A 14,271-nucleotide genomic window follows, 5' to 3' on the forward strand; every position below is an offset into this window, starting at 1 on the left:
AATTTCTCGCGAAACTAAGTATTTATAAAGTTGGTAACACTTCAAATGTCATTCATTTAAAAGCAGTGGTAGATCAATTTAATGGAGCACTAAACAATGATCGCAACTAATTAATAAATAAAAATTAATTTATCAAGCACGGTCATGCTAATTGAACTATCGCCGTAAAGCTCTTTTCAGTTGCCACGTGCGATAGTTCGAACTATCACCTATTCTCCTAAATGAACCATTGCTTCGTCATCAAAGCTATATGAGAACATTCCGATATCTTCGTGCAAAATGTTGTGCCACGATAAGTCTGTACTAGAAACAAAGAGATCTTCGACAACTTCCATTAACGTGGTAGGTAGCATATTTTTCGTTGAATTGCAGTAAGCACATGAGCATCTTCTAAAAGTGGGCATCAAAAGCCATCCCCATTAAAGCCTTTAAGTCTAAAAAGTACTGTTACATGATCCTTATGAAAGTTTTAGGAAAGATTTTGTTCCTAGTTTCGTTCTGATTTTAAAGGTGTGTGTAACGAAAAACTCATTTTGTGCTGTGAGACCTACCAGATTTGATGGCCACCCGGTACATACGCGCGGTATCGAGGCATGATATAAATTTACGATAAACCTGGACCTATGTAGTTCCTTACAAGGAGAAGATAAAAGTAATTTCAAGCGTCGTGTTTTACCCACCGATAAGAAAATCCAGATTCTGTGACTAATTTGCCGTTTGTAACCGTTCCCGTGTGGTTATTTAAATTATCTTTGCAGCATCCGAAAGCTCCCTTCGTTTGGAAGTGGAGGGGAAATTAATATTGTATGATTTCAGTTCGGTTAATTAATTATTAATCGATCTCAGGTTCCTTTGAAAGAAATGTTTGCTTTAAAACGCATATATCGTTCAAGAAGATAAAAATTCACTAACAAAACGCATAAAAAACTACCTTCTAAACATGTTTGCCAATACCTTAAGTAAAAAACACTAAAAAGGGCCAAATTTAAACTGCGTGCACTTGTTTTGGATCACTAATTATAAGGCAATATGCCTGTTTGTTGTACTCCAGCAATTTTTCTTTAATCTGTCTTATTGTGAAAACTGGACCGCCGTGCACGATCTCCCGGTCGGAAACCTTTATTGTTCTTCTTGTAGGTTATTCGCTCATTTATTCCCGTTGGTATTATTCTTTTATTGTCAATTTCAGTGTGGTATTCAATAAGTTTATTCCTCAATAGTGATCCTCTGCTGGTGATTTTCTATTTTTTAATTTTTCTGATTCTTGTTTGACGTCTTTCCGTTATTTCAGTCTTTTCGTCACTTGTTATACTGGGAGTTTCCGGTCTTTGCTGTTAATTTTCTTTTTTAAACACTTCTGTAAGAAAAGGCACCCAACTGTCTTTTGTTATGTATTCACGTTTCACCAATTTCTTCATCTCCTTTCTTTGTTGTCTTAACGCCATACCTGTTTCTGTTGTCTGTAAAAATCCATCTCTATCCCTCCCTAAGTAAATCTTTCCCAGTAATCGGTTTTTGTTTTCTTGACCAGTTGATGTGTTTCAGTTCTTATTTTCTTATATCCTTGGTATGATTCTGTAGTTTCTGCTGATTTGTATTTTAGAAAAGCTTTTTAAATTTTCGTTGTAAACCATGAGTGTTTTTGTTGTCCACTTTTTATTTATGTTTATTGTCGCCGTTCCGCCTCGGTAATGCTTTTTCCAGCTCGTTTCTACGTTGCTTTCATTTTCAATATGTTCTAATTGTATCTTCTGCTCAAGCCTTTTTCTGTATAAGTATTTTATTGAGTCTTCTCTTAAGTTTTCTATTTTTATTTTTTCTTCTGCCTTTGTTTGTTTACATCTTTCTTTCCATCCTTCACTGAATCTGATTTTACAGCCAAATAGTGCTCTGTTTGTCACTACATAATCTATCAGTGATCTTTGTCCTCTCGTATTTTCAAATGTGTATTTATGTTGAATTTTATGATCAAAGAATGTGTTAAGACAACAATTTCTTCCCACTACTTTATTAACAATTAACCTCGCAATTAAAACTGCATCAACGTACCATAAAACTATAGTAGTATAAATAACAGACACTACAAAAATCAACTAGTGTCGAAAAACTTTCTTATAAAAACCCATAATAAGGTTGTTGCTTTTGTGTTTATTTAATTGATTTTATTTATCTTTACAGGACCCACAACCTACCCTATAAGTGAATACAAAGTTGTCACGACTTTCCGTTTTATATAGCTTTACAAAAACTCTCTATGGCAATCATTTGTTGCTCGTGTTGTAACTTTTGTGGTGCATTACTAAATTTGTGTTTGGTTACCTGATTATATGATCCACAGGATACCCCATAAGTCATCACCCCTCCTCATTTTTGTAACCAACTTTTTGTGTTTCTTTACTTATGCTTATACAGGGTCCACAAGCAGATCACCTAGTGATCTTGACCGAGCAAATAAAATGCTGATGACTATGTGGAGAATTATAGTTTAAATCATTCTTTACATAGTGATCGAGACGAGAGGAAAAATATAATTGACAAAATGATAAAATACTGAAGCTGAAAAAACTTTAAAAATGAAATTTCAAAAGTTAAGGTTGCATTAGTGACAACGAGACTATCCCTTAAATGTCTATTTAACGTTCTGAAAACACATAACTTGAAGATAATTAAAAAAAATTTTATCAGTTCACAAAGTAATATGCTAAAGTTTAAAACGGATTAAAGAGCCATGAATTTTAGTAATACAGCACAAGTGAACGTTTAAGATTAGGTCTTCTTGCTTAAAATTTAACTTTCTTCAGTAATCTGTCGTAACAACGCCTTATAAAAGGATCATTCTTGAAAACAATCCGGGCCATAAAAGTTACATCAACAAATTAAAGTTTCAGTTAATGAATTTCCCTTTTAACGAGGCACTCTATTTATATAATTGATTGTTATAGAATAGTTAATTTCTTATTTCGTATTTCCATTCCGACTGTAAACCGAATTAAAACCAAAATTGATTTTCTTGGCATTGTTTTAAAATGTCCGTAATTAATTTAATATAAATTGGAATTGAAGCAATTCCGGCAAATTAATTGAGATGGAATTTAGTTTCTAATTCGGGCAATGAAAAGTTTTAATATACGCGCGGTAAAAGCTGTTTTGCGTTAACGTATAAAAGACAGTTACGGCGCTACTAAATTTCATAAACGTAAATCTGAAATTTTTCAAGTAAATAATGTTCGCGAGCGTAGAATACAAATGCGACGTTAATTTGACAGATGGAAGGCGGTTTTGGAAAATTTAATTAAAGTATGCCACAAATCAAGCTGCGTGTATGTGAGTTGCTCTTTTCGAATTGGCCGAGCGTTTGGATATTCCGAAAAAGATAAAACACGTTTTCACTCACATTTTTGGCGAGAAGCTTTCCGTAGGTAATGTGAGCTGGAACATGATCGGGTTGTGCGTTTAGAGCAGCTTGATACCACCGCTCCGCCTCCTCGTCCTGCTTTAATCTTGCCAAGGTTTCCCCGAGCAAATTGAAGACGCTCTGGAAAGCAATTAATATCGTTAATTAGGATCGGGTTACAGAAGTTTATTGGCGTGTTAAGGGAGGTAGAAAAAAAACCATCTCATCTCTGGATGATTCAATGGAAGACTTACGGTGCACTCGCGTTTCGCTTACAGGAAATTAAAGTTTAATTATCCGGGAGCATTGCGGCTTCCGGTTTTTATTGAATTTGCAATTACGAGTCCCACATTTGATGTACAAATGGCTTCTAATTTATAAAACTGAAACGTGGAAAGGAAAATGAAATAACTCTAAGTTATGATTATTATTATTTCAGCAACAAGCAACTTTACTTTAGTCGCTCCTGATAAATTAAATTAAGCGAATATATAGTAACAAGAGACGCAGTAATGGTTATTACGTTTGTTGAGATATGAGAAGCAGTTAGAGAAACGGTGAATTGGCTGAACGTTGGCAGCACTTAGCGAGATTATCAGTAAGCACGGCATTTGTCAGAATCCAGCTGTGTAACAAGGAAAAAGCCCGACCAGATGGTCCTCGCAGTGACAAAATTCACTTACACAACATATAATTTGCTCACCTGCGGAGGATAGTGCTTCGGTAATGAGTGTGCGGCTTCTCTGTACGCTGCCAAGGCCCTCTGAAGGCGACCCTGATCCGAGTAAAGGCCACCCAGTTGCAGAAGGGCCGAAACACGTGCCGTTTCGTGCTCCCTTCGATCTTTCAACCCCGTTCCATCAAGACGTGAACCCTGCCGTAGTACAGAAACAGCTTCTTGGCATCTACCGGCTGCTATTAATGCCGCTCCAAGATTTACGTACGCCACTAGAATAAAAATTGAGCATTAATGAATGGCAAAAGTAACGAGATGGTTTCTTATAGAATTTGCCCGTTTCAAGAATGAATTGCGACGACATCTTGGGTGATTTCGTAGATTAATCTAAAACGAAAATGATTTTAATGGACCATTACGAAAGAAAATCATAAAAAATTTACGATCATAATGATGATAAAATTTATTATCATGGAAGCTTATAAGATTAAGTTACACGAACGAATATTGTAATTAAACAATATATTAAAAATTGAAGGAATAAATCTGAAAACGCGATTCCCACCGGAGACCGAATGCAATTTATTCCTCTGTGTAAAATTCAGCACCTGAAATTTAACTGTGCAAGAGGGTGCAATTTTATCGTCTGAGTCTCACGAAAATTTTATGCAGGCGAAATTTTAATGAAAGTAAGGTTTAAGACAAAAAAGTAATTTAAATAGCGAGAATATCTACAGAATTATTTATTAAATCCGACGAAACCGAACTCAATAATTGTTCCTTATCCTTTCTTTGTTTCTGTATATGATGTTATAGCCACACACACACACAATAGAATATAATAACAGAAATGTGTTTAATCAAAATAAAGACTTTCGGATTAATTTGCGCTTTAACAAAGGATACTTATATTGCATTATTTAATGCGGTCATTAAAAAAGCTATAACACTTACAAATGTGTCACTTAAAATAATCTTTAATTTTTGCTTCAAAAACAAATGATCCAGATTACCGTGACGAAATAAACAAGGGCAGTTTTCGTAAGTGGTTCGAGGATTATTTGCTACCCAATTTAGAAGAACCATCGGTGATTAATCGATTAATGGGAAACTTGCCAAATTTTTTCTGGACTAAAGCACCTACAGGAAAATGGCTACAGCACAAAAATGTTTCGTTTGGAAATGATGAATGAAAAGTGGAATTTCTGGAGATTGATATGCAAGGTTTGTTTCCTTAAATTTTTTTGCAGCACGGATTATTCGTAGTAATGCTTTAATTTAGAGACTAAACATTTTTTATTTCAGAACCAAACCTTCAAAACGGTATTCTGCTGATGAGATGGCATTAAAAATGGACATGCGTTACTACGGTTGCTTCCTTACTTGATGTTTGGGGAATGTGCAAACAACACTATAACCAACATGGTTATAGTTCGTGTGTTTGTGTGGACTATGCCAGGGTTTTTGTCCCGAAGAAGGTTTTCCTGATATTGCCTGCTTGTGTGCGTGATATACAGGGTGTAGAATTAGTGTAGAATAAGCATTTCAATGGTAATTTATTTATATTGAAATATTTTCTCCCTTAATTATTTTACGGCATAGTTGTAAATACATTTTTTGTAGATTGTAAAATTCTGAGTCTATTCATGTGCCCATGTGTATTTTTCGTTGTGGAAAATTGGAGAAATTAAGTAAATTAACATTATACAATGTTTAAATCTGGCCTAAAAGATCATTTTGGTCACTCGCACAATTAGCATGCTGTTGAGTGTGGCTTTGTAAAATTTTCTGAAGACTTTAATTACTCTTCAACGCAATTAGCACAAAATTTTAAATTTCCAGCGATAATAATCACCACCAAATTTAAATAAATGGAAATTCTGAATGTTTCAATGTTGAAAAAATCAAAAATACGCTTCACTCAATCTTAGATTGAATAGGACGAGCTTTCATGTTACGCGCTGGTTTTGTGACTACCCTTGCACTAAACTGTATCTGTAAGATTTCACCTTAAAAATATTTATTTTACGATTTTGCTTTATTGGTATGCTACACGTGGAAAGATTACTACAATAGGTCATTGAAGCGAGATGTTAAAGTAGATGACACTTTAACGAATACAAATTGGAAACACACTAACAAGCCCCAATTAACTACCGCCATTTTGGAGATAAGCTAGATACGCACGTACAGAAAAACACCCCCGACTAAATTGCATCTTGCGCTCGTCCTTCCATACGATTTTAATTAAATTTTTCTTCTTTTGCATAAAATTAGTTTGAAGCATCGCGTTTTATAGTACCCAAAGCTCGGGATTTTAATTTATGTGTACGTGGGAACGTTTTAGTCTGTACTTGACAAAGTGTCCAACTTTAATTACTTAGACCTACTGACGTCGTAAATACATCCAAATAATTCAATGCTTGCTTCAATTTATTATTATTATAATAATTAATATCAACCTTTAGGTATCGTGCATCAGACCGTATACCTACCTGTAAATTAATTGGAATTGTTTTAGAGTACGGTAATGGATGTTAATCCTTTTAGGGGGTTCCGTCTCCTGGGTGTATTTGTAGTTTCGATAGTGTGTCATTGACCCAATGCATAATCTATAATAACAGATATTTGATAGTTTTTTTCATTATAACTGTATGCATAATTTAGGTCCGGAAGGAAACATGCTAAGTGTCAATTATCAATATTACCTCCAATAAATTATTCCAGTGGTAATCAATTAGAGCTAATGAAAGTATAATAACAATGTATAAACAAAATACCTTTCAACTCTAATTAGTTGATTTATTTACACTACTCCGATATGCGCATATTCCCATAAAGCGCGAAGTTTATAATTTAAATTAGATGAGTAAACATGACCGTTCATTATACACAACGGTGATTTTCAAAAATGGATATCTCCACTATGGAAATTGCTTTCATAAGGGTTGGCATTGGAAAATTACACTTGTATGGCCAATTATCAATAAGTTGTGAATCTGCCACCGTATATTTTGATGCAATAACCAAAAAATGTTTGCAGGCGGAGGAGTTTGGGACAAAGACTCCCCAGAGGGCAAAGTGGATTATTTCACATTTTCCTACTTGCAAACATCTATGATTGCCGATTAGTGCAGTCATTCCCCTATGGGTACATAGCTAGTTTCAATTTTACATTATGGGAAAATTGTGCGGAGACAAACAGTTTTAAAACAGAAAACATCTAGGTACGTAAAAAGTGTATGTTTTCTACGTTTTTGAGTTTATGTGATCCTAATGCATGTTTTTTAAATAAATTTGAACCCCGGGCTTAAATGTAAAATCTGAATACAACACGAGAAATGCCTGTCAAAAAGAGTTACCTTTTTGCTTTTCTATGAGTTCTACAGTTGCATCTCTTTCTACTATTCTAATGGGTTTTTAGAAGTCAGATCAGGAAACCAAGTATACCAATCTTCTAGCGTTTCTGTGAACCCAATGACGTAAAAAATGGATTTTTACTAAAGGAACGTACAGATCGTGAATTTTGTAATCCTGAGGTATTGATTTTGTTTACGTACATAAATAGAGTAAAACCTGCTGCTATTAGGAGAGTATATTATGCGGGAGTGTTACTGCCAAAGTTTTTCACTTTTTACAAATTTCTGTTACTTTGATGCGACGATTATAAAAAGGGCCTTAGAGAACATAACTCGTGAGAAGACGCTTGTCAATAAATATTGCACCTTGAGTTTCTGTAATATTGATAGAATAAGATAAATTAAAGGAACTAAACGCCTATACAACTTGACATATTCTAACCTTATTTAGTATTGCCCACGCAAGTGAAATTTCCCAAGCCCGAATAGTTATTTTTAGAGAACAGTAAAAGGAAAAACTTCCTACGCCCTTCGCTATAATTAAAACAATTGAAACGTTTTTTCATTTAGTTATTTTAAATATTGTCTCCTCAATTTTCCCCCACAGCTTTCCATGGAAATAAAATAACGAGCGTATTCTGTCGATTCAATATGTTCCTTTGGGAATTTAATCCATTGTCTTCCATTAGGATGACGGATGCTTATCAAATTTCTGCTAAAAATGTAAGTTCCATTTCCAAACGGAACCATCCTTTTCAGCTACGAAAATGAAATATCTCCCGTAATTAAGGCCGTACAATAATATCTGTATGGATAATATTCCTTACACTCATAAATCCTTTCTATCGACCTGCCATTCAAGCCATTGTTAGAACCCTTGAATTATTTCGAAATGTACACAATACAACCCTTACCGCAAGGCAATCTTCTGACATGATAAGCATTTATTTTACATGAACAATTTTCAAAGTAGAAACGCCTTGATGTCGTTTTCGTTAACTTTGAATTGCATAGGAGGGGTGCATATATTAACATCAAGTCTATGTTCAACACGTTGTGCTCTATGGACATGTTAACTTGTTCGAATTGTGTTTCTTTTATTTTATACCTAGATGCGTTCGATTGCGTTACAATAATAAAACGCAAGGGTTGAATTAAAAACACTGGTTTTATATGAATGAAATTAATTTTGTTTCGTGTTATTTACCAAAGGCGTTTGTGGCTGGTGTAGGAACTACATTTTAATTCAGTGTTATGCAAATTTCTTTTACAAAGTATTCGGCTGAAGGCATCATCAAAACAGGTTCCGTTGCGGCAGCTGTGAAAAATCATACATTTATGCAAACATCTAAAGTATCCGGTTTAGCCCTAAATTTAGGCCCCCTGCATGTGTTTAATTACAAATCTATACTGAAGCCAGGTGTCCGCGAGTGGATGCATTACATTTATCACTTCTGAAATTGACAACAGAACTATGCAGCTTTTCCAGACATTCACTGAAACGACAAAATTTAAAACAATAACCACTCCTTTTCCAGACTATTATTTACAATACACGTTCCACATAGACAACTGAACATAAAGTACCCAGAATAATACGTAACGTTTCATATAAAATGCAACTGTACACACAAACAACTTAAAATGTCTACCGTGTTGTATTTTCCACCCCATATCTGCTTATTTATTACCTTATTTGATTTGCAGTGTTTACCTAAGTCCCTTATTTAATATTAAAACTGCCATTTCGAATCGAATTCTCCATTTTGCTCTTCCGTATGTAAGCAGTTAAAATTTAACGATTCTTATAAAGAAGTAGTTGGAATACTTAATTTCCGCCATTAAACTTTAGTGCCGCACAAATTAATTTACTCAAACATTGTCAGTCGGATTTCTTTTAATTAGTGCAACACTCTTCTAATATCGACGGATTTGTATTCAGAGCACGTCGTCGGTGCGCTCGTAATAGCGCCTCTTTCTTATCTCGGAACAGAATTTTGGTGTATGTAAATGGGGAACGATATTATGGATTATAAGAAACTTATTGGTTTACCTTGGAGCAGGTGTTTATTTTCGAGACGTTTTTCGAAGCGAAAATGAAAAGGGAGGTAAATATTTTCAATTTCGTTTTTTATCAAATTTCGTGCTTGAGTATTCGGAAAGAAATTAAGGATTATTTTAGCGCAAAAGAATATTGATTTATTTATTCTTCGCGTAAATTTTTTCTAATCATCACACTTAAAAGTGCACGAAAGAATACCAAAATACTCTGTTCAGTCCCTTGCGAACAAAAACACACGAAAATGTGCAAACACGAGCATTTATACAGTGACGTAGCGTAATTGGTTGGCACCGGGGGCGCGATGTTTCCTGCCCTACAATCTAGGAGCATTTTGAGTTCCCTATCGTTTATTAAAAAAAGGTCTAAATTTCTCAGTCTACTCCGGATTTGAGTACTTTCAGAGAGAGCAATGATACCTTAGTTTAAGTACTACCAAAGAATACCCAACTCTTTGATACTACTAACTGCTGTACTCCTCCGACTAAAGTAAACCGGAAGCCATAATTATCTGGGAAATTATTGTCGTAGTAGAATCCTCGCCAGAGGAGTTGTCATAGGACCTAGCTAGAAGGGTGAAAGGGGAGGTTCACCTTCAGACAATATATCGAAGCTTTCGTTTTACACCGATATGATCCATGCAGAAAATGAACAACGCACCCTAAGATAAGGGACGAACAGACTGAAAATAGCGTATTTTTTCCATTTTTTAAAAAAATACGTTAAAAAATATATCCAGACGGATTCCTAGTGCTTCAAAACGTGTATTTCCATAAAACAAAGTGGGGGAGGGGGGGGGGATGGTCAAAAGAACAAGAGAATTAACTTTAGTCTATAGGTGTGCAGACATTTTTAAAAAGGAAATATTTTATTTATTTATTTATAGATAACATTTACGAAGAATTTCCTATCTAAACCCTAAACCACATGAATGTGGGGCCCTGGGCCATCATCATATTGTCCAAATGCCCACGGTAGCTATACAAATCCAAATTTCATAAACCCACTACCTACTTGAAATGTTCATCGGGCTTTATAGCATAGAGACTATACAGGATGACGTTCAACAAATTAGAGAGAAGCTGAAATTTTGCAAGGTTGTTACAGGTCCATTTTTAGTTTAGTTTTGCTTTAATTATTTTGATTTTTAGGTTAGGAATTTGTTTATTTTGTTTTGATTTTCATCACACAGGCGTGCCTATTTTCTTAAATTTCTTCTTTCGATTTCTTCGCTTCTTTGGATTCTTGCTCTCTTCTTACAATTGTATTTACCTTTTCACGCTTTAAACACTTCTTCTTTCCTTACTGTTTTCACTATTCTAATTTTCGAAGCTTATGTGTACTATGTTATTCCATGTTACGCCTCTGGTCCGCTTTCAGTGTCATCTATTGTCAAGTTCTTGTAAACTACGCTATTCTTTCCCGCTCTTTTCAAAAATCTATTCTTCTTTTCCCGCTGACTTTTTATGTTCCTTAATTATTGGTATTACTGTTCGTTTTTTTTTCAAATTCTTCTACGTCTCGTTTCCGTTTTTGGTCAATTGTCAATTGTATGGTGTGCTTGTGAGGTGCGGAATTTTTGCAGCCGCTTTTATCCGACAATTTTGGGATTTCTACCCTCGTCCTATAGTCTCCACTCATTACAAGGATTTGGTTTTCTTCCTTTGGAAACCCTATTTTGGGGATTAAGAGTGGAAGAGGAAGCGCATTTGTATTTGTGAAGTTATCTACAACCAATATATTATATATGTTACCCTTGCTCGCCGGATTTCAACCCTTGTGTAAGTATTTTTGTTGTCTGTATCCTTTTCTATTTCTTCGTTGTCTCTTAGGATCCGAGCTTTATTTCACCGTCCACCAATTTAATTGAGCATACATATCTATATATTGTCTCTACGTTAAGGCCCACACGATCTCGTAAGTAGCCTTTTTGTGATAGTTTTAGCTTGTAATGTTGGGTTTTTGTTCTAGGGCCTTGTAGTTTTAGTTATTTCTTGTCTATACTTGTTATACGTACCTATCTACTACTAAGAAATCTTCGTCTTCGTCCGTCTCCAGTCTTCAGTCGTCCGTCTTCAATCTACAGTCGTCGTCTTCAGTCTTCAATCTTCTTTCGATAGCCTCAAATTTCTTTTTCCTTGTTCCCTTCTACCCGCATCCCTATCCTTAATCTGCCCTGTATTTAGCCACTGGTCTACAACCGCCAAGTCCGCCGAACAACTGCTGGACAACTTCAGGAGCCAGAACAGCTAAGTTCAAGTTTTCAAGTTACCTATTTACCTTAAAAAAAACCGTTAAGTTTATTGAAAAAAAAACCATCACATTAATTCAGCCACCCTACATCATAATAAGTAATTTAGTCAGATTTTATTGTTTTACTGTGAGACGAGATCTCGTACCGTTTTCTTTTTTTGCCGTTTTTCTTCCCTGTTATCATTCCGTGCCATTATCAATCATCATCATTCGCCCTACAATATCTGTGTTAAATTCTTGATTTCCTTGAAGAATAAATACCTTTTCTTTCCCGCTATCTTTCTCTATTTCTTTTTTTTTATAGTTTTACCCCTGCATTTCCAGACCAACAGGAGCAGGTTTCTAATTTTTTTCCTGTACGGCTTGGAACTATCGAAAAATAAGTGGCGCCTAAATTTTCGGAGCATTTATAGGTATTTCTTTCAAGATCGTCGAACCACCCCTACCACCGAGAGCAGCTGGAGCCGTAGTGCTGGGTTTCTTATTTCCTTCTAGTTTTCTTCGTCACAAGGTACTTTATTTTAAGGTATTAGATATCCTCCGCAACCCCAGCGCCGATGGGTAAGGATTTATATAAATATAATTCTGTTCTTTTTGCAAATTTGTTATAAAACAAATTTTGCACTTTGGGTCCTTTATTAAATATCAATATTACCTCGAATAATATGTGCCAGTATTAATTTTGTATTAAATGTTCTTTCCTCAGTTTATATGTACTACTTGATATCGTAACAGCTAAACCATTTTTTTTTAATTTTGGGCCTCTGAAAATTCTGCTTTAGCAATTCTTATACTGCAGTAGAGAGATGAAAAACCCCAACTGCAGCCAGCGTTCCATTTACTTTACCAATGCCAATAGAATACTAAATTCCCTGAAAATGGCGGAACTTTACGGTTTTATTAGAAGCAAGTTGATATCTATTTGTAAGGTGTACCCTTATTACATCCAAGCATATACCTTTACTATACACATCTCCAATTTTTTGCAATGAAAAATATCATACGATGCCTTTGCCTTCCTCCAGATTGAAGAACACACCAATACATGTCAATAAAGGTCCAATGCAGAATACACCGGTGCAAATGCATCCCATAGCCAAAATTGAATAACTTTTGGACCTGATGTCCTAGTGCCTCCTAGCTCAGATAAAATATAATTCATTTCACCTTTGGATATAAAGGCGACTTGAACCCTGGCATCGTCCGGCTCACCCTAGGGACACATCAGTGAAAAGAATATGTACACTACCCTTACTACAAAACTCATATGATACCCTTAAATAACTAGCATTTGGCGAGACACTCTTAAGAATTCCCATAACACTATGAAGTCTTTTCAATTCCCCAAAATTCTTTTTGAACTTCCTCCCTTTTACAGTCATATACTTTTTTTTTGTTTTTTTTTTGTTGCAGGACTCTGGAAATTTTTTTATGTTTATTGTGTAAATTTGTATTTTGAGACAAATATGATCGCGTTTTATTTATAAAAACTACTTTTTGACAAATTAAAAATCCCAGGTAACTATATAATAATCATTAATAGTAACCTTGGGCATTAGCTAAAACGCACGGTTGTAAAGGTGCGTCCGCATATTGTGTAGTCGCTTGCTTTTTTTGTTGCTGGCGAAAAGTCCTGCAGGACAAAATCTGACATCTGGCACCAACAACACCTCGATATACGTCATCGAGATTTTGATGCCAGTTTTGAATGGTGTATCTCATGAGTTCTACCGTATCAACCCAAAGTGATCCAGTTCCTAATTTTTCTTGAGAGGTGCATTTTTTTCAAGGGGGGGTCGTACCATTTGTAACCTAAAGAAAACACCGATTCCAGCGATACCAGTAATACTTTTTTTAATTGGATAAAGTATTGGTGGAAGAATTTACATCGGATTTTTTTAACGTAATCATAATATCTTTAAAGGACCTCTCTCTGTGGAAATTAATCACATGATACGGATTTCTATTGCATTTAATCATTATAATTGGAGCAATACAGATTGTGCATAAAAACATTTAAATTAGGAACATTAATGAGCGTCCAGGAAACATAAACGAATTTGAATTTGGCCCCATTTTGTCCTGTGACGGTTTGCAGCCGGGGGTTTTTCATGTTTGTCATCTAATGACCTTCCCATTAGTAGCCTGATCGCTTATGTTTGGTGAGAATTGTTGTTTGATGTTTATTTTTCTGATGGAGCCGATTTTATTACAAAAACAGTGAAAGTCCCCCGGCAACCGTTGGTAAATTGCGTGTGATATTCGGAAGTAACGTTCCTCCAACCGAATCCACGGTTCGTAAGTGGAACTCCGTCGGTTAAAATTTTGATCACTTTCGTTCAGTGGATTTCGAGCTAGCTGCCCTACTATAACATTATAAAAACTTTTTTTTAAGTTCAGTTTTTTAAATACATGATAACAATAGATGAAAGTATACAGAAAAAGTTTAGAAACATGCCCTATACCTATACCTATATCCAACCAATTGAAGAAACGAACTCCATTCAAAGGACAAAAGAAAAAAAATGGT

The 14,271-nt window shown here is 35.1% G+C and overlaps 1 protein-coding gene across 1 annotated transcript in view; it reads right to left on the minus strand.

Annotated features, from left to right (window-relative positions):
• LOC116168040 (protein O-mannosyl-transferase TMTC2) overlaps positions 1 to 14,271 on the minus strand; it is a 184,275-nt gene that overhangs the window by 27,659 nt on the left and 142,345 nt on the right. Inside the window, exons 6-7 of the mRNA XM_031483693.1 lie at positions 4,098 to 4,342; positions 3,395 to 3,535 (exon numbers count right to left, since the gene is read on the minus strand). Of these exons, the coding sequence (XP_031339553.1) occupies positions 3,395 to 3,535; positions 4,098 to 4,342 (386 nt within the window). The remainder of the gene's footprint in view (positions 1 to 3,394; positions 3,536 to 4,097; positions 4,343 to 14,271) is intronic.

Source organism: Photinus pyralis, unplaced genomic scaffold, assembly GCF_008802855.1.
Source record: "Photinus pyralis isolate 1611_PpyrPB1 unplaced genomic scaffold, Ppyr1.3 Ppyr1.4_LG4, whole genome shotgun sequence".
NCBI lineage: Eukaryota > Metazoa > Arthropoda > Insecta > Coleoptera > Lampyridae > Photinus > Photinus pyralis.